General features: G+C 44.0%; 1 protein-coding gene across 12 annotated transcripts in view; it reads left to right on the plus strand.

The window, feature by feature from the left end:
* nrcama (neuronal cell adhesion molecule a) overlaps positions 1-23,152 on the plus strand; it is a 58,607-nt gene extending 35,455 nt beyond the window's left edge. The window contains exons 3-33 of one of the 12 annotated variants that reach the window (XM_030439176.1): positions 6,099-6,246; positions 6,736-6,753; positions 7,136-7,241; positions 7,572-7,765; positions 7,957-8,079; positions 8,271-8,441; positions 10,417-10,528; positions 10,809-10,993; positions 11,457-11,588; positions 11,767-11,910; positions 12,001-12,112; positions 12,248-12,414; positions 12,526-12,673; positions 12,784-12,908; positions 13,135-13,164; positions 13,678-13,779; positions 14,059-14,256; positions 14,353-14,423; positions 14,526-14,751; positions 14,843-14,958; positions 15,151-15,358; positions 15,766-15,888; positions 16,038-16,214; positions 16,392-16,424; positions 17,098-17,163; positions 18,247-18,369; positions 18,476-18,631; positions 19,029-19,160; positions 19,242-19,320; positions 19,943-19,954; positions 21,771-23,152. In XM_030439176.1, coding sequence (XP_030295036.1) covers positions 6,153-6,246; positions 6,736-6,753; positions 7,136-7,241; positions 7,572-7,765; positions 7,957-8,079; positions 8,271-8,441; positions 10,417-10,528; positions 10,809-10,993; positions 11,457-11,588; positions 11,767-11,910; positions 12,001-12,112; positions 12,248-12,414; positions 12,526-12,673; positions 12,784-12,908; positions 13,135-13,164; positions 13,678-13,779; positions 14,059-14,256; positions 14,353-14,423; positions 14,526-14,751; positions 14,843-14,958; positions 15,151-15,358; positions 15,766-15,888; positions 16,038-16,214; positions 16,392-16,424; positions 17,098-17,163; positions 18,247-18,369; positions 18,476-18,631; positions 19,029-19,160; positions 19,242-19,320; positions 19,943-19,954; positions 21,771-22,005 — 3,918 coding nt within the window. In that variant the 5' untranslated portion in view covers positions 6,099-6,152 and the 3' untranslated portion in view covers positions 22,006-23,152. The remainder of the gene's footprint in view (positions 1-6,098; positions 6,247-6,735; positions 6,754-7,135; positions 7,242-7,571; positions 7,766-7,956; positions 8,080-8,270; positions 8,442-10,416; positions 10,529-10,808; positions 10,994-11,456; positions 11,589-11,766; positions 11,911-12,000; positions 12,113-12,247; positions 12,415-12,525; positions 12,674-12,783; positions 12,909-13,134; positions 13,165-13,677; positions 13,780-14,058; positions 14,257-14,352; positions 14,424-14,525; positions 14,752-14,842; positions 14,959-15,150; positions 15,359-15,765; positions 15,889-16,037; positions 16,215-16,391; positions 16,425-17,097; positions 17,164-18,246; positions 18,370-18,475; positions 18,632-19,028; positions 19,161-19,241; positions 19,321-19,942; positions 19,955-21,770) is intronic. The other 11 variants (XM_030439178.1, XM_030439177.1, XM_030439180.1 and 8 more) reach the window with 11 other exon arrangements.
* Positions 23,153-25,286: the final 2,134 nt, after the last annotated feature.

Genomic DNA, 25,286 nt, shown 5'->3' on the forward strand with positions numbered 1-25,286 from the left:
GCTTGACTGGGGGGGTCTGTCAAGGGGAGCAGTCGGCCAGTAAAGTTATCAGATTGACGGATACTGGAACAGGGACTGAGAGCAGTTTGGAGTTTCCTACTTAAAGTGAGCCCTTTCTTTAATTTGTTGACAGAGAGGACTGGTAGGTTAGCATGCCTTCGTGTCTCTCTTGGTGTCCAGTACATCTCAGTCTCGTACCTGACATTGATTTACAGTTTGTATCCGTTCTCCACAGACGCTGGAAGTGGCTTTTTTTGTGTGCTGCCACCAACCTCGGCTTGTGTCTTTGAAGCAGCTATATTTTTACATCAACATATGGGTGTATGCTGATGCTAAAAGTGATTAGCTCACGGAAGTATCACTAGATTTAACAGATTAACAGTTCTACAGAGCTTTATCGTTAATCATAAAACATCAAAACGACAACCTTCAAGGAAACACTTAATGTTTTTTACTACAGGCAGGGGTGGGTTGAAGTTATCCATTAACCACACCTAATTAAAGAGAAGGCCCGGACAGAAACACAGTAAGCACCTATATTTCACACATGATTACAGGATCCGTTGTCGAAATATGCAATAAGTCCTCAAGCCGTCGCCTCGGGAGTTGGTTGGGGTCCATTCAGCGTCAGCGTGGGTTTGTTGTTTACCGCCATCTTTCCTCTCCTCCACGATCTGTTCAGGGTCAGGGAGTTTGGCCTTTTGTTTCAAACCCCTGGTTCCATTTCAGTTGAGTTTAGTCACAGCTTTAAGGGGTGTTTAAGTTCAGCCCGGCTCTCAAATGTCAGCAGTGAAGTGGCAGTAACGGTAGCTTCACATTTAGGCCGCACTTCTCCTCGCTGAGTTTGGGGGAAATCTCGTGTAGCTCACAGCTCCCTATATTCTAGTGACCTGGTTACTGTGCAGCTCGGTGTCGTCTGGTTGCCGTGCTAAGACGTCCCGGCCTGCAAAGAAATTGCAAATGTTAAATGTAATCTGACAACAGCTCTGCTACACAGCGATGTGGTCTTTATGTCCAAATAGTCATGTGTCTATGTACCGAGCTACAGATGAGAGAACAAGCCCATCTAGTCCGTTCTGGCTGAAAGCGGTCTGACTCAGTCTATCATCTCCGAAATATCTCCGTCACCGCGATCTGATGTGACTGCAGATGACTGTGTTTTCATCCCCCCCCCCTTCTAATTCTCTTCCTGCCGTCCCTATCCCTCCCTCGCTCATCTGTCTAGTCAGCCTGTCATGCCTCAGCGTCTCTCAGTGTGACTGAAGGCTGTGGAACGACCAACTTAGCGCGTTGCTTCGGGGTTTGCGAACCGAGAGGGAGGAAGGCTGTTGGGTTTTTGTCAGCAAGCTTCGCGTCACTCTTTTGTTGTTGAGAACTGTTTGCCCTGGTTATCTTTTGAGTACGCAATAAAGTCCTTTTACATCCGTTATAATAACTTTCATTCTATGCTAAAGATGCCCTGTGACTGATTTAATCCGGAATTACATTAAAGTAAGAACTCAACACAGATGGCTGACAGCACACGTCTGTAGTAGCCTGTTTTTAGATGAACTCTCTCACAAGTCGGCGTTACCGAAGTGCCAAAAACAACTCAACAACACGAGAGGATCAATACCGCTTTCCTAAAAGTACCATAAACATGGAGCTACCGCCAGAGGCAGGTTAGCTTTGCTTAGCATAGCATAAAGACTGTAAACAAAGGGGAAAGAAGCTAGCCTGTCTTCGTCCAAAGCTAACAAAATGAGAGTGGAATCAAGCTTTTCTTACCAAGAAAGCAAGTAAGCTTGGCATAACAGCTTTTCCCGCACTTTTAACAGCCACCAAATTATATTTAGCAACCTATTTTCGCAGTTTCTTGTTTATTATTGTATCTGTGCAAGTTAAGCATCCAGTGAACATTTTCGTCTTCAGATTAGGATGAATTTCAGCTATTTGAGATTTAAAAAAATACCCAATGTATACAGATGAGACCTAAATTAGCAATTTTGGCTCGACAGTTTTCAGGAAGGGATAGTAAAACACAGGATGACAGTGACAAAGAGGAAGGAAGACAGGAAGTGAAAGACACAAAGAGGATAGGGTGATCAAGATGGAAAGGCAGAGCTGGACTTTTTGACCTTTTAGGCTCCGACCCCTGAGTCAGAGAGAAGAGAGGAGGAAGAGAGATGACCTGCCCACCAGCCAGAGTCGTCACACTCATCCTCGTTTCTGTTTGACGTCATCGTTTTTTTGTCTGTGGCCCGTGAGAAAATTAAGAATAGGAAATATCTATGCTTCTTCTTTGGATAACATTGCCACAAGAGGAATGTTTTCCACCACGCAGCACAGAACAGCCTTGCGGTAAAGCCTTTAACTGTGCAAAATACACTCAGCAGGCTTCAAAAACACGTATCTGACCATGCAACAAACACGTATGAAAGCGCGTTTGTCGTCTTCGCTTACAAAGGTCATAAGTTCAATGCGATGGTGCCCGATCATGCAAATCAAAGGCTGCGAAGGAATTTCCAACGTGAGCGTCTCAGCAATTTATCCCAGTTAACACTCTGTGACATTCCTGCTGCTGAAATATGGAGATGCTGACATTTGCATGTGGCAGCTAATTTTATGTGTGTGTGTGTGTGTTTTGTGTGTGTGCTTGGGGAGTCATCTGTGTTGTCTAGTATTTTTTTTTTTTTCATACCCCCGGGCAATCAATCTCTATCTGAATCTCTGGAGACGTGACCCAGGTCGGACATAAAAACAGACAGACATACAGAAAAAGAACAGCTGACAACATGAAGAGATATATTTCCATGCTTGGGAATTTTCTTTTTACAAAATTAATTGGTTTATATATAGAATATACAGCTAATTTGTGTTAAAGAAGGATTTTGACATTTGATACTACTGTCGTATGTGTTAGTCTGTTTGATGCAAGGCAACAGCCAGTTACCCGTTAGCTTAGCATGACATCAACAACAGTCTGTCTTGGTCCAACATTGACAAAAACTGCCCACCAGCTCATATCAACGTTCATGAATTAACACTTTTTATCTAATTTGTGTAATTTGTACAGAAACATGCAGTGTAATGGTCTCAACTTTTCACCAGGAAGGAAATTCTTTGAAATGTCTTACATTTGCTTTAAGCTTTTACAAAGCAATGACTTAAATCACGCTGCTTCTCTTAAGGGAAACAGTATATAGTTTTAATTTTAACTAACAGACGATAAGAATGTATTTAAACGCAACTTGCATGGCCCAGGTCTAAACTAAGGTGTGGAATAGCAGCCGCTGACTTGCTAACGGGACAAGCCGGCAAGCATTTTTACAAAGTCAGCTAACAGCCTCACCTCTGCAATATACACGATTGACTCATCTGTGGTGTATAACCCAAAAGCGTACTCACAATACTTCTCAGACGTTTTTGTGTTATGCTATCTATCTATTCAGCAAGGTGTAGGCGTAGAGAAAATGCATTTTTTGTCAGCATAGTAGCCTAGCTAACTGACAGGGCAACAAGGCATATGTACAATGCTATGTACGATTATGCTTTACAAGCATAAAAATAGACCAGTCTTCTATTTATTATTAATGACGTGTGCGCTTTTTATGCAGAAATGTGTCATACAGTGTCAATATTTCGCTATATCGAACTACTTTTATACAGGAAATGAGTCAGACTAGCTTTCACTTTGGGGTCCTGATCAGCAGCTGGTGGTTGCTCAGTAACTTTACATGGCTTATGATATAGCTTACGATAAAACCTGAAGCCGGGCTTTACACTAAAACTTTTGAATTCTAACAGAGCATTACGAATCAAATACTGAATTTGACATTTGGTTCCAATGACACACCTTCATTGGTTTTGGAATGGAAACATGTCAAGAAGATTACAGAGCAGTGAAGCATTTCAAATTCTCAATGAAATACTTGTTGTATGTTAAGTTGTAAAATATTCTTACTCATGTGTGACAAACGTTGGCTAACGATTTTTTTTTGTTTCCTCAAATATTCATGTTATCATGAATTCTCATGATCATCCTTAAAGCTACAGAATGGCCGGGCCCTGTTCTAAAGGAGAACCGCAGAGACGTAACTGGTGCAACATTTCATTGTTCACACTCTTCCCTCAAGCCACAGAATTTCTCTTCCCCTCCTCTGTTCTTTCTTGATTCGATTTGACCCGTTTGCACGTTCTATTCAGCAAATTCCGTCATCCATCTCCCCTTTTCTTTTTTGTGCCACTCGTTACCTTTTAGACAAAAGTCCCACTTATAAGCAGCCCTGCCAGGTGAATGGGCTCCACTGTCTCTCTGGGAGAAAATGGCCTGGGGTCCAGCACGGCTTAATGTTGCTGTGGGTGGCGGGGAGGCCATTTCTGCTGCAGCAGCATGGGGCATTATTGTAATTAATCTGAAGATAGGTCATTACATTTGCATGATATGGCACTGCCTTTTTTCACTACGAGATTAGAAGATTTAGCATGCGTGGCCTGCATCTAGTGCACTGAGTGTTGCTCTCTGTTGTCTTCCCTCATGATTAACTTGCGAGACTGATATCCAATAGGACGTGTCGGCGTAATTAGCTGTGTCCTGGGGTTGTGTTAGCTCACACACTCAGCACAGCAAGCTCAGCTGGATAAAATGTGACACACTCCTTTCTGTGTGTGTGTTCATTACCGTACTCTCCCCTATATGTCATTGGACATGCTTTCTCTCCAGCGTAGTAGAGATGTAACAGGCTTGACTCCAACAATGAGCATCACCATCAGATGCCTCGTCTGTGTATGTGTGCACGTGTGTGTGTGCTGTGCCTGTGTATCCACACGTGTTGTGTGTCAATATATGTACATAGATAGTCATGAATAATAAGGATGACAGGACGGAACGAACCTTTTACCTGACGGCAGCTGCTCCATCTCAGGATCCATCTCGGCCTCCTGACAGGAGTCACTGTCACCCCTTTGGCTACTTTGATCCAACCGGCTCGCGCAAATGAAAAGAAATGCCAGTTTTAACAAATCATTCAGCGTAGTGCAAGGGAATGACTCCAGTCGGAATAATGTGCTTGTTCATCGAAGAATTTTGAATAAAATAAGCGTTAATAATGGTGGAGCTGGAATGTTGCGGACATTTATTGTTCATTCATCAAACATAGTATATGAAGAGGGGTATCTCGATGTCGCTGGTGCGGCGATATAACTCCAATTTGCTAATAAATTAATGCTGGCTAATGCACGTGTGACAGGGGCAAACAAAACTGCAAGACAAAGGACATGAAAGAGAAAACACACGCACACACACACACACACATGATTCCCTGCTCCCAGTGGTGCAGTTTACGAGAGCCCGTTAATGCCAACATGCTTGCGTTATGGACGACGCAACGGCAGCTAGTTAGCGCTCGTGGGTCTGCACTCATGTGCGACTTGATCCGCATGACACACTGACAGAGAAGGATGCAGTCACCAATGTGGCGCGTTTGTGCATGCATGTGCCAATCCAGCGCTTGGCTATATCTGATTGTTCCGGCCGAGTGCACTCACATGCCGTATGTTTACAGGCTAACACGTGGGCGGCGGGGGGCATCGCAGCGGAGCACGTTGGGTCTTGCCGTAATCCGTGGTTATCTTGTCTTGAGAGCGCAGTTAGCTCCGAATGCTATCTTGAACTGCCAGAGAAGGTAAACAACAGCGTGTACGACTGACAAGAGCAGGATGGATACTTGCAATGTTTAAGATACAGGGGCTGGAATCAAGTTTGTTTTGACTTTTCCTCCTGATTAAGTCAGCAGGACGATGGCAATGAAACGGACGAGCCACTTGTCACCCGCGACGTGCACGCCCTTGTTTGGATGTCGAGCTTGCAAGAGAAGCATCAAGTTTCCATTGTGTACATACGTATTTCATTTTAATGGAGTTATCTTATATACATCACACATTCTGAGACTTCTCTGCGGACGTGGGTTTGAGCACATTTCTCATTTTGATTTTGTGAAACTTGTTCGAGGCTCATTTTGATCATCAAGTAGTCTAAATAAACCCCCCCGGAAACTTAACATTTTGGTGACCCATGTCGTAATCCTTTCTCCTTTCTTCTTGTTTGTACCTCTCTGTAGAGTGGATCCAGACTTTGTGTCGATCGTGTCGTTGAATTTGGTTTTCACCCAACCATGGACAGGAACAGGAAGTGGGTGCCGGGCTTCGGGCCTGCGCTATTGATACTCTTGAGTCACATGACCTCAGCGCTGGAAGTGCCTCTTGATCGTAAGTGCTGTCCTTATCAATGTCGCATTTTATCAGCATATAAAAAGAGAATAATAATTCTGTCCTAAATTCTTTCATATTTTGGGGGGAATAATGAAGAAGTAGCTGCAGATTCAGCTGCAGTTTACTGGATCTCTTGTGTTTCAGCTTTGCATGTTTCAGCATGGAATCAAGTTTTCAGTTTTCAGTCATGAAATGCAATACAATCTCTGGAAAAACTATCTATTTTATCACACATCCTGTGTGAAATTTCAATGTCTTCAACTACTTTTCTTGCATTGTTTGCACCTGCCATATTAAACTGAAGCTAAAGAAGTATTCACAAGAAAGCGGGGTCGGTGGGACTCCTCGGCAGGCTCCTACGATGCTTTAAAAGTACTTGAACGTGCAGCTGTTTCACCTGAACCTGTGCTTTACTCCTTGCAAAAACTAACACCTTTCCTCAATATTCTATCACTGTGGTACGGTGTGTGACGCTGGACAAAAAAGCTAAAGTACTGGAAGGATGTAAGTTGCCGCGTACACTGCTGTGACTTCTAGAGTTTTTTTTTTGCTTTTAAAACCCTAATTCTAATATGATTTTGTGTGGATTCTAGCAATGTTAGACATGCATGCGGTTATGTCAATACTGTCAATGTGTGTAGTGACTTGTTTGTTTTGGAGTGGTTGATTGTGAGTCCACTCCCTTGGTTAGTTGTTATCGGATAAGATGGCTTGTCGTGGCTTTTGTTTGCGTCTCCAGACGGTGTTACACTCGATTGTCGAGTCTTGACTGAACGCTTGCTGCATGTTGCCTGCACATCCTCGATTCTATAACCCCCTCCACGTGCTCATGTTTGCATGTCATTGCACGCGTCTGAAATATGTTTCTAATTCATTGTGTTTCCAGTGCCCCAACCCCCCACTATAACGCAACAGTCCCCGAAGGATTACATCTTTGATCCGCGGGAGAACATCGTCATCCACTGTGAGGCCAAGGGGAAGCCTCATCCCAGGTGAGACGATCGCTCCTCCCACTGATATTTTCCGTTCATTTTTTAATGCTTTTCTTGTTTCTTGGGGCAACTTAACCTGGAGCCGTGAGGATATATGAATCGCTGGAGCAACCGTTGTCATGGAGACCACTTGTGAAACACACCTGGCAGAGTGAATTAGACACAGTTGTTTTTTTTTGGTTTTTTTCCCAGCAGCCGCTGGATCAAACTTCCTGCCATGAAATCAATGATTAGACTCGGTCTGCATGAACAGACCACAATGCTTCTTGATGACTTGAAGAACGCTAGAAAATACAGTGATGATGATGATGTATTTCTTGTTGGTCCTAGTTTTTCCTGGACGAGAAATGGGACCCACTTCGATGTAGAGAAAGACTCCAAAGTCCTGATGAAGCCCGGTTCAGGGACTCTGGTCATTGACATCAGCGGGGAGAAGGCGGAGGCTTATGAGGGAACGTACCAGTGTACGGCTCACAACGAGCACGGCACGGCTGTATCCAACAGGATTGTCATCAGACAGTCCAGTAAGACCCATGACTATAGTCAATAACATCATTTCTATTGGTTTTTGTAATTAAAACAGATTCTCCAAGGTTCTGCTTCCCACAACATGCTCAATCTCATTGCTTCTGCTGACAGAAATGAATGTAATCAATACCATCATCAAGCTATGGGAAGCCTGCAGTACCTTTGTTTGATGTTATTTGACTCGCAGGGTCCCCCTTGTGGTCAAAGGAGAGAAATGAGGCCATCGTGGTGCAGATGGGGGTCTCCCTCGTGCTGCAGTGCCGGCCCCCTGCAGGGCTGCCCCCTCCTGTCATCTTCTGGATGGATAACAGTGAGCCATTTGCATGTACACACATCTGCACATGTTCAAGGACATTTCACAACCAATACAACAACGGCAGACAAACAAAGGAGGAGAGAACTGATGGAAAACAGGCCCCTAAGACAGCGTCGACTGGCCCTAAATCAAACATGCTTTTCACACATTGACATTTCTAACTCTTTCTTTTTCGTCTTCTTCAGATTTCCAGAAGCTACCGCTGGATCAACGAGTGTCCCAGGCTCTGAACGGAGACTTGTACTTCTCGAATGTCCTCCCAGAAGACAGCAGGCAGGACTACATCTGCTACGCTCGCTTCCCTCACACACAAACCATCCAGCAGAAGCAGCCAATCTCAGTGACCGTGCTGGACAGTAAGTCGAGGCCTAGACACTCGAAATGAATGTAAAAAAAGTGTTTATGACATTTTACCATAAATGTTGTCTATAAATGCAAAATAGTCAATACTAATGCAGGAAACAATATTGCTTTAATTTTTAGGTAACAATTAATGGTGAAATATGTAAGAATTGGCCACCTGTTAAATTCATATTCCAAACAATCGGCAGGGGGAGCATATCACCAGTGTAACCGCTAACTGCTGCTAACTGTATTCTGTTTATACATCATGGCTGTAGCTATTGTTATCTTCTTAGCTTAGTTAGCCATGCAGGTATTCAGGTAATGTTGGTGTTTACACCTTAGGACAAATGTGAGGCCAAATGCTAGCTGCTAGCATACTAACTCCTGTAGATATTTCCATAGCAGTCTTTGACATAACCTCAAAACATATTCTTCAAATTCTGTCAATAGTTTGAATTTACTTTTGAATGTTTTAATCTGAATTTCTTACATGTTGCCCCTTAAAGGTCGGATATTTGGTCATGTAGCATAGTTTAATCTCATTTTCTCATCATTTATGCGAAACTCGAAAGATTTTCCCTTTTGCAGTAAACATTATTTCACAGTTGAAGATGTTACTTCCCACATTTTGTGCCCGTGGAATCTCGTATCACTCCTGTTTCAAATCTATGTGCTGTCCATGCCAGACTGTGTTAGCCTTAGATGGATTTTTGTGCTGTTCTTACTGCTTTTCTACCTCCTCCTCGCTTTTTTGAAGGCCTCTAGCTTTATTTAATGTGCAAATAGCATTGGCAATGATTTAACTGTGGTGTTATACCGATGTTTTGTAATGCATTTTCACAAGCAAATGCATTATGAAGTATGGCATTTCCTGTTTTCTGTCCTAGTCTTGCATGCTTATCACTTTCTGTTGTATTTCAGTGGAAACAATGAATGAGACTGTGGCTGCTTTATACAATATCACTGATTTCTATAGTGGTGAGTGCTGCTGGTTTATTCCCATTCAGCCCCCATCAGTGTGAACCCAGCCCTGTTTTTCACACCCTGGCCTAACCATACCCAACATACACCTTTAACGCAACCTCAGTCCCCTCCTTTGTGACTACATTAACAAACTCGTCCTCAGGTTTCTCCAATGTGTATCTGGTTTCGTGAAGCACATCCTTATGCAAGTTAAAGTTTTATGGTTAGAGTCGGGCAAACCCTAACAACGACCTGCCTGCAATGCAGGATGCATTGCTTATACAAAGCAAAAAGGTCCACGATCGCCTCCGTGTGCAGGTAACATCAAATACCTAAGATGGTTCGAGCAACCTTCAGAGCACGCGTCACAATAAATGTCAGCTAACTGCATCTCCCCCGGAATCACAAACACACATACGAATTACGACTGATCTCATGATTGGCTCAATCAAGCACACCTTCAATGATTATCCAAGATGGCGGCACACAGTATGAAGCGTTCAACAACAAGTTATTCTAACGTGGCGCTGCCCCTTTTCCAACTTTAGAAGTAAGAAGGGATCGCTCGTTATCTATTTCCTGACCTTTTTCAGCAAAGCGACCCTTAAAGATGTCTAGATCCTTCCATTAGGAACTTCAGAGGGATGTGTGTGAGATCGGTGGTTGCTATCTACCAAGAATCCCCCCTGTGTTGTCATAGCAACAAACTGACGGCTACTTCTCTCTGGGAGCTCCCTCGCACTCTTCCATTCTGAGATACAAGAGGAAAAAAAAACGTCTACTACATTGTGTTGGGTCATCACTCACTCGTTTACTATCCCCTCTATCCACGTTGACAAATCACTTCATGACTCTTCATTTGATAGTCCAGGTTTCCACCACCAATTTCCTTCACTCGAATATGAACGGCCCTCTGAGCTCATGGTTTCACCCAGCCCCTCTGGTGGTCACAGTGTGGCAAGAGGAGCCTTCAAATCTAATTTGTCGGGCTCTGATTTGGTTGATGTGTTCTCATGCGTTCAGACAGCCCAGAGGGGGAGCATCGCCCCCGCTTCATGATGCCTCTGGGCGCCAGCAGCACCAAGATGGTTCTGAGAGGGGAGACTCTGGAGCTGGAATGCATTGCTGCGGGCTTGTAAGTAGACATCTTGATGCAACTTGGACATGGCAGAAATAAGCTTTCTTGTATTATACAGCAATGTTCTTTGAAAGAGACTGTCAAAATAAGTATTTGGACTCCGATCCAGCCCGTGGCCCTTTGCTTCATGTCGTTCGCCTTCTCTCTCATCCAGTTTCCCATCTTATCTCAGCTGCCCTGTCCTATGAAGCCACAAAAAGGCCCAAAATAATGATAATTAAAAATAATAATAGTAAGATCCAAAAATAACCAGAATAACATGATGTGTCTGATACAGGCCCACTCCCGATATCTCCTGGCAGAAGGATGGAGGAGAGCTGCCGAGCGGCAGGACGACCTTTCAGCACTTCCAGAAAACGCTCAAGATTTCTGACGTGAATGAAGACGACGCTGGGAACTACCGCTGCACGGCCACAAACAAGCTGGGCACTGCAGAGCATATCATCAAGGTCAATGTCAAAGGTATGCAGATTAATCCAGTTATATTTTTCTTTCACTTTTCGTGGCACCCTGCGGAGCGACGTTAATGCTCTTAGGTAGCGTTGGAATAGGAGAGTATATTAATTTAAGCTTCACAGCAAGAATTGGTGTAAAGATACTCATCTCGGTTTATTATACTGATGTGTTGGGATTCAACAAAGCTTGCAAAAACAAAAATCATGCACCAGAAGCTGCTGGAGCTTCAGTCACAGGCGCTGATTCGCAGTGGGATCGGCAGTACTTGCAGCACTTATAATCACAGGGAGTGATTCGATTCAATGTTGCTATGAGGATGTTATCGTGTCAACACATTTGAAATCTTACATTTACATAGATGTAAATGTTTCTGTGTGCCTGTATTGTGTTGCCAAAGTATGTCAACAAAGATTAATGTAAGATAAATGCCATGTCTCTTCTTGGTTTCTTTCTTTTTTCTCGTCCACAGCGGCTCCTTTCTGGGTCAGCGCTCCCAGGAACCTGATCCTCGCCCCCAATGAGACCGGCAGCCTGACCTGTCGGGTCAGCGGAGAGCCCAAACCGAAGATCACCTGGTTCGTCAATGGAGTCCTCATAGAGAGTGAGTAAAGTGACACCGCGAGTCCAAAACAGAAAAGTTCTACATATCACACAAACTTACATCCAGAGCATCTGATGGCAACAGAGAGTATGAATCAGTACGCAGAGCTGTCGTGGGAATTCAACTCCCAAATCCCAGCTGTGTGTTGAAGAACCTCCCGTCTCTCGTCTTGTAATAGATGCGCCCGAGGACCGCGCTCGGAAGGTGGATGACGACACTGTGATTCTCAGCAATGTGCAGTCGGGGTCCAGCGCTGTCTACCAGTGCAACGCCTCCAATGAATTTGGTTACCTGATGGCCAACGCCTTCGTCAACGTTCTCGGTGAGTTGAGATTTTGGATATGCAGGCCGGTATGTGCGAGAGGGAAGTTACATCAAGTGCTGATTTGCTGATTTGTGCTTCTCTCCGTAGCTGAGGCGCCGAGAGTGCTCACTCCACCCAACAGAGTGTACCAGGTCATCGCCAACAACCCTGCGTTACTTCATTGTGCCTCCTTTGGCTCACCCATACCAACCATCACATGGTGAGAGCATGACGTTTAGTTCAAGATGCTGTTATTTGAAACACTGAAAGAAAATTCAATTCGTATTTTTAGGTCTTTTTGCTTGATACGCACCATTAAAGACTAAAAAACATGTCATTTGTCGTTTCCGTGCAGGTTCAAAGACAGTCAGACCAGCATTAAAGACGGTGACCCTTATGTGATCCATGTGAACGGTACATTGGAGATCCACGTCGCCCAGCCACTGAACAGTGGAAAGTACACCTGCATCGCCACCAACAACTTGGGGATCAAGGAGAACCACGTGTTCCTGGAGGTTAAAGGTCAGACATGGATCATGTCACAATTCAGAAGGACGAGATTGAACGAGGGGTTCAACTCTTAACCTGTTTAAAGACTATGATGTGGACTCTCTTTGTTATTCTGTCTTCCAGAGCCCACCCGCATCCTCAAGCAGCCAGAGTACAGGGTGGTCCAGAGAGGCATGAGCGCCGCGTTCGAGTGTAAAGTCAAACACGACCCGTCCCTCATCCCCACCATGACCTGGCTCAAAGACAACGGAGAGCTACCTGACGACGAGAGGTGCAAACCACTTGTTAGGCACGATGTGTAAAAAAAAACAAAAAAAAACTGCGGTATCACTCGGAGAGAAAAGAGAAATGCATCACCCATCTCTGATTCTCTGTCGTCAGGTTTCTGGTGGACACCGACAGTCTGACCATCAAAGACGTGACGGATAGAGATGAGGGCACCTACACCTGCGTCATGAACACCACACTGGACCAGGACTCGGCCAGCGCCATGCTGACTGTAGTAGGTGTGTTTTCGAGGGTCTTTGCACCTTTTTTTAGGAAATCTGAATTTTAGTGAACACAGTACTGGCAATGGTTTACTTTCAAATAATAGCAATGATGGGTATTTGTTCTAATCTAATCCAGGTTAACATTACATCAGTGTTTTTTCCTGCTTTTCTGGCATTTCTACTCTCTGTCACTAACGTCTAATCTCTTCTTGTACTTTACTCTCGCTTCTCGCTGTCTCAGAGGCTACTCCTACTCCGGCTATTGTCTACGGTAAACAATGTCCACAGATCAGGATCTTTTGTAGCTTTTAGTTTATTTTATGTTGATTGTCCTCATTTCTTTCTTTATTTCATATTGTGCCACTTGTTATTCATGTAGTTTGATGCTGAAGTTTTATTTCATTGTGAAGTCCCACGCTTGTGTTCTAAGATGTTTCACTGCACCAAATAACGTCAACACGGTTGTTTTTTCACATTCCATTGATTAATTTGGGTAATTTTCTTTTTTTTATGCTTTCGACTAAAATTCTTACATATTGCACCTTTTAAGCAGTGATATGTTTTTTCACTTTAATAACATAACACCTTCACCTTAGTTTACATGGCTCCAATGTGACAATGCGTTTTCATCAGAAAGAAAACCTGAACCTCTTTTGGCGAAATAACTGTTTCCACTGGAAAGCGCCAGGGTAAAAGGTTTCAGTTGAAACAGTAGCGAGGGCTCGCTTGTAATCAATAGCAGAGGGTGAGTTCTCACTTCTGTCCTTCCTCGTTGTGTTTGCAGAGAAACCCGACCCACCAACTGACCTAGAACTGACTGACCAGACGGAGAGGAGCGTCCGGCTCACCTGGATCCCCGGAGACGAACACAACAGTCCCACGCAGCGTATGAAATGTCATAATGTTGCTGCTGCTTAGTTGTTTGTTTACTGAACTACGCCAGACTTTCCCCACTGCCAAATGTGAAATTAAACACCACAGTCACTGGCGACACAAACAGATTTGCCAAGTCAGCATCATCTGTTGTGCAGGAAGTTCTGATACAGTTTTAGTTTCTGGGAGGGGCAAGTTTGTTGGAATAAACTAGACATGAACTTGATAGTTGTCCTCATCAGCAAGAAAGGTTTGTCTTTTCTGTCCTGAGTGTGTTTTTCCTCGTCTCCAGAGTTTCTGATCCAATACGAGGATCTGCTCCACGAGCCAGGAGTTTGGATCAACCTGACGGAGGTTGCTGGCACCAGCACCACAGCGCAGTTAAACCTCTCTCCGTACGTCTACTACTCCTTCAGAGTCATGGCTCTGAATAGCGTTGGCCTCAGCGAGCCTAGCCAGTCCTCAAGCCAGTACAGGACAAACCCTGCAGGTGATGAACACGGTCACTCTTGAGAAGAAAAAAAAACTGCATTGTGTAAAATATCAATTTTTCACTGATTGAGCCGTCGCTTTTTGGTTTTTGTAGCTCCCGATGACAATCCAACAGATGTGCGGGGAGAAGGAACAGAGCCTGGAAACTTAGTCATCTCCTGGACAGTAAGCTATATTATTTTGTGAGCTTGGAAAACATTTCACAGCAGCCGAGTATTTAAAAGGTGTCATGTTTCAGCAAATAACAACAAATTATTCTCTGTATAGCCGCTGACAGGATTTCAGTCCAATGGGCCCGGTCTGGAGTACAAAGTACAGTGGAGACAGAAGGACGTGGACGAGGACTGGTCCTCAAAGACTGTGGCCAACGCTTCCCGGTTCGTTGTGTCCGGAACGCCAACCTACGTGCTCTACGAGATCAAGGTTCAAGCTCTGAACGATTATGGCAACGGCCCAGATGCTGAAGTAGTGACTGGATACTCTGGAGAAGACTGTGAGTGAACGTAATGCTGCGTACTTGTTACTTTGTCAATGACTTTTAAAGGCTTTGAGGCTTAAATAACTGCTCTCTCATTGCTCTGCAGTGCCTTTGTCTGCCCCTGATAGTGTGCAGATCATGGTTCACAACAGCACTCTTGCAGAGGTACACTGGGAACCCGTGTCTTTACCTTCAGTCAGAGGAAAACTGCAGGGATACAAGGTATGGCCATCTCTCATCTCTTTACCATACCTTAAACAACACACAGTTGAGCAACAGGAAAAAAAGAAGGGTCTCTATTTGAGCCGCCTACATGAGATAACACATTAATTCTGCTTAACCGGAAACATAAAACTATGAGGGAAAACAGAAGTGCAGTGCACCGATGTTAACCCCTCGTGTTTTTCCCTCTAGGTGTACTACCGTCGAGAGCATGGCCTGCACGAGACAGCAGGGGGAGCGGAGCAGCAGGAGCATGTTCTGACGTTCAGCGGGAATCGTAGCGAGGGACGTCTGCCAGGCCTCGAGCCTTACAGCATCTACAACGTCTCCATCAGGGTCCTGAATAACAAGGGAGAAGGGCCCCCCAGCCCCAGCAAGAGATTTGATACACCCGAGGGAGGTGTGTATCGCCTAGAGCTTCATCCATAAAGACATTTTTAGACTTTTCTCCTCTTGAGAGTCTGTTATCTTACATGTCACGGTTCTGCCAGACCGTTTTGGATGTTTTGGGAAAGTGTGTTATAAAGCAGTTGTTTCTTTAAATTCCAAAGTAATTGTAAAGGGTTTCCAGAGTCGTAGTCTCTAAGTAGAAGCTGCAGTCTTTAGGAAGAGGACAATATTTTGGTATTGGTAGTTGTGATTTCCATTTTTTTTTCACATTTGAGCAACTTTTGGTTGAATGCAGGTAAACAGTCTGTGTGCAGAGCAACCAACAAGTGATTTTATTGTGTATTTACCCTTGACCAGAATGAACAGGTCCTGTACAGCATTCAGACCCTGACTGTGGTTGTGCTTTTGTTTTTTTAGTCCCAGGGCCTCCTTCTTTTTTGAAGGTCGTAAAGCCCGGTTTGGACTCGCTCACTCTGGAATGGGGCCCACCAATGAAAAACAATGGACGCCTTGCTGGATACATACTGAAATACCAACCAGGTAAGTCCTAACAGCTTACTGAAGCACTGCCTGTTGGGTTCTACATGGTGTCATGCTGTGTTTCTACGAAGGATTGTTGTTCATTGAAAACTTTCAATTCCTTTAACTCCGTTCTCCTCCTCTCCCCCCTCTTCTCCGCATCTCTGTAGTCAACAAAACCAATGAACTGGGGCCAGTTAAGGTCATGACCCTCCCAGCCAATGAGACCACCTTTACCTTGGACAGCCTGAACTCCAGCATGCTCTACAAGTTTTACTTAAGTGCAAAGACAATCAAGGGCCCAGGCCCCACCATCACAGGGGAGGCCTTCACAGTCATGGACACAAGTGAGTTATTTAGTCGTTTGGCTTCATGAATAGCAACTTACATGCACAGCTGGAGGAAAAGGTCAAAGTCTTTTATCATTTAAGCGACCAAAGTAAGGAGCACAAGGGTCAGAATCACAGGCATGTACACCACATCTTATGCTCCCTCTGTCTCTTTCTCTTTTCTTCTCTCTGAAGTTCGTTCTCAGCCCACTGTAGAGACGGGCAAAGGTAACCCGAGTTTGCCACTGGAAGCACCTGCATGTTATTCCTATGATCGGACATTAGAAACAGAAAGAGTGTAGCATAGATGCTCTCTTTAGTCCAATTAGCTACCGCTGCATGTCTGCAGGTCAGCATGTCCGAAAACTCCCCGTGTGAATAGATAGGGTCTGGTCGTGACAAGACTTCCATGGCATCCGCAAGCAACCACGCTTGCGTCCTCTCCCGAGGGAGTAGGTTGCGCTCAATGCAACGTAGCTTAAAACCATAGACGTGCCTGCAGTCTTTAGTTCTTGTGTTTGCTTTTTTCTTCAAATGAACATGTTTTCATTTGAGAGCTTGCGCATGATGCTTGTGAATGTTTCAGTCCAGCACTAACACATTTAGACACCCGATGATGCCTAAAAACTGATGGACTGCATATATGATTAACTGAATGATATGCATGCTGCAGTGCTGTGATTCAGAGTTGGAGGATTTTTGTATAATTTGAATGCTGAAAAAGGTGCCGAACTTCAGTCTGAATCTCAGGGCCGAGAGGCGTCGCGGCATGTTCTCACTCAGCATGTCGGTAGCAAGTCTCCTCTGTAGAGCCGAGGCTCTGCAGTTGTTTTTTTTTTGCTGTACGCTGTCTACTGTGGTGCGTTTGTGTGTTGTCTCACTCTTTTCCGTGTCCTTTCAGGCCCCACAGAGCCCCCTCACCCAACCTCCCCCATCACTCAGTCTCCGCCTCCCCCGTTTCACAAGGGTACAAGCGCACTCCCCGTGTCCCCTTCTGCCTCCCCCAAATATCTATACTTACTCTCTGCTCTGACAAAAATGGTCCATCTCAGCTAGAAAGTCTTTGAAACATAATTTTTATAACTGATGATTATTAATTTGTATTTTTATATATTTTCACAAGTTCAGTAAAGCCCTACTAAACTAAACTGGCACTTGTTTGACTTGTTTTAAGAGTCCTCACTGAGATGGCCATTTTTAGCAGTTATATTAATTAACCTGTTTCTTTGTTGTGGCAGCATCTGACACTATTCTGGAAGGTTTTCTGACATATAACAAAAACTGTGTTGCCATGTATTCTATAGCGAAACATTTTTGCTATTTGGGACAGACAGCAGACATTTTTTACTTAAATTTTGGACGCTGGTAGATATCAGGTTACAGTAGCTGGTGTATTGTCTGTTAGTTAGTAAGTTAGTTTACAGTCTTGATTATTTCTCGTGTGTTGAACCATAAAAGTGAAAAGATAGCAGATCAGCAGCAGCTTTATCCTGTGATGTTTTTATTTCTTTGTTACATTGCTTTTATATTTTAAGGACAGTTCAAGTTAAAATCACAAATTAATATTTTTCTTCATACCTGTTTTGCTATGTATCCATCCTGGATATTTTGGTGTGAGTTGCCGAGTTTACTGGCTGTAGAGATGTCCGCCTTCTCTTAATATAATAGAGCTAAGTGGCGATCGACTCATGGATGACGCTAAAGACACCTTCCTCTGCTGGGCTGCAGCCTTAGCCAGCTTAGTTAACTAGCCTCTTCTCCATGATTAGAGACATTGCTGTTGATATCGCCAAATAGATATTTTCTTGCGCTTTGAGAACCACAAGCTGAGTGCCATCTAGCTGCATAATAACTGAGAGAAGTCAGACCTCTCCGAAAGTCAGCAACTCACACCGAAACATTCTAGATGGATAAATAGCTCCACAGGTTAGAAGAATAAAAACATGTATTTTTGATTTTGGGGTGAACTGTCCCTTTAAGGTATTTCAACGAGTTGGGAAGTGACTGTTGAATTAAAGCCCTTGATGTTCTCTCTCTCTTGTGCGCTCAGTGCCACCTGTAGGCCCGGCGTTCGGCACAGTTAACACGTCGGTATCGGAGGAGGGTGCGGTGATCAGTTGGGATTACTTTGGACACCATAAGAATGTATATGTGGAATATATGGTAGAAAACAGTAAGGCTTCACGCTTTGGTCCATAAACACATCCTTTGAAATAAACATTTTTCCCCCAAGGGCTCCCTTGATTCTAATCCCTCTCCATCCGCTGCACCGTTTCTAGGTAAAGACGACTGGAAAAAGGAGCTGGTAAATGGCTCTCACTGGCATATGATAAAAGGTTTAAAGCCGGGGTCGTCCTATAGGGTGCGCGTGGTAGCTAGAGACCCGGCTGACCCGACGGTCCACAGCACAGACGAAGTGTTGGTTGCGGTGCCAGGTGAGGCGGCATGCCTCAGTGTAGATGAGATGATCCTCGTGCTTTTATTTTCTGTATTAGCCATCTCGTTTCACCATCCCCTTTCTGTTATCAGACATACGGCGCTACATTCAGCCGTGAATGTACAATAGTTGCATGCGTGTCACGTAAAATCATTACTAAGAGGTTAATTTTTCCGCCGTTGTGGCTTTTTGTTTGTCTCCCCGTCCTTTTTATAGCGTCTAAACAATCATCGCACATTAACCAATTTTCTCAATTTCATTTGGGTGTTTACAGCTTCTGTTCATCTCAGTGTCGCTCAGCATGAAGAAAACAGATTCCACCCTTTTTTTTTTAAGCCGGCTTGAGTCAACACAGTTGATACTTACAGTTTGTTTTCCATCGTCTGTGCGTTCAGCTGTCCCCAGCCGGCAGGTAGACATCGCCACCCAGGGGTGGTTCATCGGGCTGATGTGTGCCATCGCCCTCCTCATCTTGGTCCTTCTCATCGTGTGCTTCATCAAGAGGAACAAGGGTGGCAAATATCCAGGTAATGCTGTCACTGTATTTAAAAGATTGATCGACGTGCATGGATGGAGATTTGAGTGAAAACCATGTGTGTATTCCGCAGTCAAAGAGAAAGAAGACGCTCACCAAGACCCTGAGATCCAGCCCATGAAGGAGGACGATGGGACGTTTGGAGAGTACAGGTGAGAGATGCCCTTCGGTTAGAAGCATACAATGCGTGTTTGACATTTATTTTTTCCACCCATTGTGTCCTGACTCGACTGTTTGTATGTAGAACATTTTACCAGGCTGCAGAGACACTCTCCCCACCAGACTCCATTGCCACGCACTCCGTAGAGGCAAGGCAAAGATCCGCACTACTCTTGTGTTGATTCCTATAATGACCAACTCACCTAATCAACACAAGCTTTACACAATGTGTCCAACTATGTCCATTTTAACAAATAATCTAATCTCTGGCTAGCTAAGTTTGCTAACTGTTCTCAAAACAAGTAAAATCAAATTCCAATATGGTGTCGTAGTTTTCCATCCTATTTTTCTAGGAATATTTAGCATTTTAAGTTTAAAGTCTCTTCAAGATTTTAGAGGTTTATAAGTTCATATAAAGTAGTTGCTATGAAGGAATGAATGGATAAATGAATGAACCGTGTATTTTTGAAAACGTGGATGTCACTGTGCCTTCCATCTGCATGCTTTGTCTCGTCTGTGTCTAAACAGAAGTGCATAAAAGACACTCATTGTGGCTCGTGAATTGCTTTTCATGTGTCCTTCCATTCTTATCTTTGTTTTGTTTGGCGGGTTTAGGTCTATGGAGAGGTAAGATGAGATGTGGCAAAAGCAGCATGCACGCAAGCTATGTTTTCTGACCAAATGTCTCTGACTGACCAAACTAAAAGCAAGGAGAAGGCTTGTCAACTCGACTGGTTTTACTATGTCATGATACTCGATGGCATAGTCAAAACCATAACCACAGCAACAACATTAACACTAGAAATCAGCATTAGAAAATTACTACTTTAACTTCATTAGCTTCCTTCATTTATTTTTATTTTTTTAACTGTAAATGCAAATGCATCAAGCTTGACAATAGAATTGAAATATATTAGATTCAGACCGTAAAGCTTGCCTAAGTTTGACTGGAATAGGACGTCATTCGAGCTAATGAACATACTGTACTGACAGAAGGTAGCAGGCTTTATCTTTTTGGGGAAAAGTGCATTTTTGAGTATTGCATGTAAACTGAAAGCATCTCATTTTAGAAAATCCTACATGAAGGTAAAGTATTGCAAGCGACTGAACGGCACGGCATTTGCAAAAAATACCCCTTAAGCGGTGGTCATCAACCCTAGATCTAAAAGGCAACCGGGCTTAAAACACTAACACTATAGTATAAGATGGCATAGATGTAGCTGAGCTTCTCCACTGTACAAGACCCAGAAACTGTTAATGTGCATTGTAGTAACTCTTTAAATAGAATACAAACACTGACCCTAACTGTGTAGAAAACACAACAGCGATACACACCAATCAGCCACAATATTAAAGTGCTAACAGGTGAATATGATAATGTTGATCATCTTGTTACAATGCAATGTTCTGTCATTGGGTCCTGGCTTTCATGTGGATGCCCTCTTGACAAGTACCACCTGCCCAAACCATGTTGCAGACATTACGCCCCCTGGTGGAAATGGCCAACTCCAAGACTGAGTCCCAGTGGGACAGTTCACCTTGCCATACCACAGAGACTGCTCAGGAGTGGCAGGAGTAAAATGACAGAATTCAAGGTGTTGATCTGGCTTCTGCATTCCCCAGATCCCAATCCCAAAAGTCCAATAGGTGAAGGCCCCACTCTTGATCAGAATTGGCTCTGACCTGTCGAGACCTTTAGAGGTGTCTGTGAGATTGGGATCTGAGGAATGTGAAGGCCAGGTGGACTCCTTGAGGTCTTTCTCATGTTCCCCGGGCCACTCCTGAGCAGTTTTTGTAATGTGGTGGGTTGAATTGTCCCACTGGGGAGGCCACTGCCATTGGGAACTTCTATTGTCACGAATCAGTCCTAGGGGAGTGCCAAGTGGGACCTCCATCCTAGTTCCGGTATGTCCCACAGATGCACGATGGGATTGAGGTCTGGGGAAATCAGGGACCAGTTTGACACTGTAAGCTCTTTGTCACATTCCTCAGGTCATTCCTGAACAGTTCTCACATTGTGGCAGGGGAGCATTGTCCTCATTGTTGGGGGTCAGCTGCCATTGGGCAGTTTTTTTGGTCCATGAGAAGATGTACTTGGTCTGTAACTGTTGGGTGGGTGGTGCACGTCAGGTGGCATCCGCATGAATACCAGGACCCAATGTTCTAAGGCCTTTCTAAGTACATTTCATCGTATCAAGATGATCAATGTTCTTTATGTCACACGTTAGTCCTTTTAATGTTGTTGCTGACCGGTCTATTCTGTCCTCATGTATAGTATATGTGGTATTTGTGCAGTGGAAAAGCCAGGTTACTCATGTAAAAGGCTTATGCTTTGAAAATCGGCTATCCACCAGGGTTTCTGATCACTGCACACTAAGTTTGACAAACTGCCTTGGCTACTTTCTCAACAACCTTAAATCCAACCTTTTCCTACCCTTCATAGTGACACGGAGGACCACAAGCCACTAAAGGGCAGCCGGACGCCATCCAACGGGACGGTGCGCCGCGACGAGAGCGACGACAGCCTAGTGGACTACGGGGAGGGCGGGGACGGACAGTTCAATGAGGACGGCTCCTTCATCGGCCAGTACAGCGGCAAGAAAGAGAAAGACACGCACGAAGGCAATGAGAGCTCGGAGGCCCCGTCGCCCGTCAACGCCATGAACTCGTTTGTCTAACGAAGGGCCTCTCGAGACTGCCGATAACGCCCTCATCTCCACACCCCGCCAGCCCCTGTCACACTGTGACCTCCTCTGATCAACACGCACTCAACATGGCAAAGACCAACACCACATCCCCCCCACAAATGAGCATTGGAAAGAAGGTGTGAATCGAGGGATGATAGGACTCTGAGAAGGAGAGGAAGCAATATAGAAAAGCAGAAGGAATGTACCAGAAAGAGTTTCACCACTCGGACTGAGCAGAAGTGTGGCCAAGTGTGTGTGTGTGTGTGTGTGTGTGTGTGTGTGTGTGTGTGTGTGTGTGTGTTAGTGCCATTTGATCTCCTTTGCAAACACACTAAACATGATGTATCCAAAAATATATATTTTATCACAGTACAGTACAGTACTTGACCCGCAGGCAGGCAAATATGCATCAAATCACTCTCATCAACACCCGCATGGACTAAATCATGATTCTATTAAGCATTTTACCATCTCGTGTCAGTTGTTGCAGAGGTGAGCTGCGTGTTGAGACTGTATATGGTGCACGCGTACTAGTGACTGGGGTTCGCCTCTTATTGTTTTCTCTTTTCTTTCAGTCAAAGTGTTCAATGGTGTACGATATATAGAGAAAAAACGGCAGCATTGTCTTTGTGGACGCTGCTGTGAAATGTGTGACTCAAAGTAGAAGCTAGCATATGTCTTTTTGAGACAGGTGAACTGTTTGTACATATGTAATAGAATAAGAAGAAAGCTATATTTCAAGGTCAGGGATGTCCATTTGTATTCATCGGAAACCTGGCTAGAAACACTTTGAACCCAGTGTTCGATCACCCCTTCTCACACCAGCCAGCCAGAACTCCCACACTTTCCAATCGACCTGTTTTTGAGCCTCGTGTTTCCTCAAGCTTTTCTTAACGTTGCATTTTAAATTTTTGCGTCTCTTTCCTGATCTAGCGTTTTAAACACCGAACCTCTATGCTCCTTGTTCCCGAGCACTTACTGAACCCAAATGGAGGTGTGATTGATTCAGCGTTATCAAGTGCTTCCACCCCGGATCGCCTACCGAGCAGGCATTTGTTTAAGGTGATCATGGTAGTATCAGAAATAACCACTCCCCCCTCCGACATTGTGTCCTGATAGCATTTCAACTTACCTGCAGAAAAAAAAAATGCTACATCTCGAGGTTGACTGAGAGTGCACACTGTAGTTTTTGGATATTTTCGATGTTGGCGATGAAGAACCTCTCAGCACGGTTTCTAGTGCCTTTGTAGAGAACAGTCACTTAGATCCATAGAATAACATCCCTCTTCATACACTGGACAGACCTGGGCTCAGTGCAGTTCAAGCAGAATCCCACTGTACTTTAACTTTAAAGGCTATGCTAGTATTCAAAACTACATTAAACATTCAAGGTGAATGAGCTCTATGAAATGTGTTGAAACTAAGACCCTTTATGTGAGCTAGGTGGTCAGTAAGTATTGTAAAACATCAGTGCAGGCTTATTAACTTAAAGTGCCCTCCTCGAGTCTTTAAAGGTGCAATATGTAAGAATTCATACTCCCATCAAATGGGGTCGGCATATCTCCAGAGTAACTGCTAACTGCTGCTAACTGTAGTCCATGAACGTAGCTGTTGTTAGCTTGTTAGCTCAGTTAGGCATGCAGCTAGCCGCTATTTACATTTGGACTGCTGGGAGAAAGGTTTTCAGGCCCGGGGCTATCTGGTTAGCATGCAAACTTAAGTAAATGATCTGCAACACAATACATAGCATAACTGTTGATGATTTAATTAATTTTTCATTGTTTCAAATTATAATTCTTACATATTGCCCCTCCTAATAGTTTCCAACAGGGCTGAAAACTACTATGGAAATGACCTTTTTCGCAGTTGTAGGCTGGCATTAGATGCGAGGAACAGATTGTTATGGTCTTGTTGACAATCATGCACCTAGTTATCATCAGTCTCTGTACTAAACCACGCCATCCATCTTAGAAATAAAGGCTGAGGGAATTAAAATATGCAGGAAACCTGATGTCAGAGCATGGATGCCTCGTGAGATGTCTTCATGTGTTCATTTCCAAAACATCCTCCTCCTAATGCATTCACCTTGAGGAGGAGCTAAACTACTGCCAACCTACTCACCAGGTAACTGCCAACAGGAACCAGACTAACATCTGGCATGGACTATTATCAGAGTGGGACTTGCTGTTACCGGTAGCACTTAGAAAACGCAGGGGGGGGGTCGGAGAAATTTGTGAAAAACTGAATGTGGAAACAAGTGTATCTGTTTATGTGAATGAAAAACTCTTGCTTGTTTCACTGCAAATGGTAAAAACACACTGGTGACTTTTGGTTTATGCATTTAACCTTATATCTGTGTATGTTGTCACGTTCTGAGCGCAGCACTCAGTGAGTTTTATATACCTGTACATGAATGAAGCTTGTGTGCGAATGTCTGGGTGAATGAGAGTGAGTCTGTGTGTGTGTGTATGTGTGTGTGTGTGTGTGTGTGTGTGTGTGTGTGTGTGTGTGTGTGTGTGTGTGTGTGTGTGTGTGTGTGTGTGCGTGTGTGTGTGCAGCACATGCATGCTACTGTGTTACAGCGTGCGTGATGTATACTATCGCTTTCAATTTCCATGGATAAGCGTCTACAATTCTGATGTGTGTCCAGCAGTCTGCTCCTCAGCAGGAGACATTGTTATTCAAAACATTTCCACGTCTTAGGTTTTTATCATAACTTGCATCAAGTTTTTAGGTTTTTGCGATGTATCAGCTGTTCCACATGTAGATATTTTTGTTGTATTTTGTAAATAACGGCTTGAGTTAAGCGTAGACGCGCTGGGGTCCGAGGTGAGAGCTCGACCTCAGTCGGCCCTGCTGCGTTTATGGGCAGGAGGGTGGAAAATGGCTCAGTGTGAGATGAGACTATTTACAGTTTTCACTCTTTAATTTGCTGTGAAACTTCGTTTTAATTTCTTTCATTTTTTTTTCCATTTTTGAACTTGTCAGGTGGATTTGCTAGCTCAAATGTTTAGCCTATCAGGTATCAAAGGAGATTATTTAACTTGTGACTGAGCTCTTGTGACACCTGTATTGTTTCTGTCTCTGACAGTTCATGCACCTTTTTTCTGTATTTTCTACGAAACGGCCCACACTTAGACAGGAGGCATCATTTCAGACAGATCTAGTTTATGACCACATCTGCAAAGTTGTTGTCCTAAACTAAACTAGACATCAAGATGAAACTGACACATCTTCTTAAGAGTGTGCATCTAAAATAAAAAAAAAACAAA

The sequence above is a fragment of the Sparus aurata genome, chromosome 14, assembly GCF_900880675.1.
Source record: "Sparus aurata chromosome 14, fSpaAur1.1, whole genome shotgun sequence".
Lineage (NCBI taxonomy): Eukaryota > Metazoa > Chordata > Actinopteri > Spariformes > Sparidae > Sparus > Sparus aurata.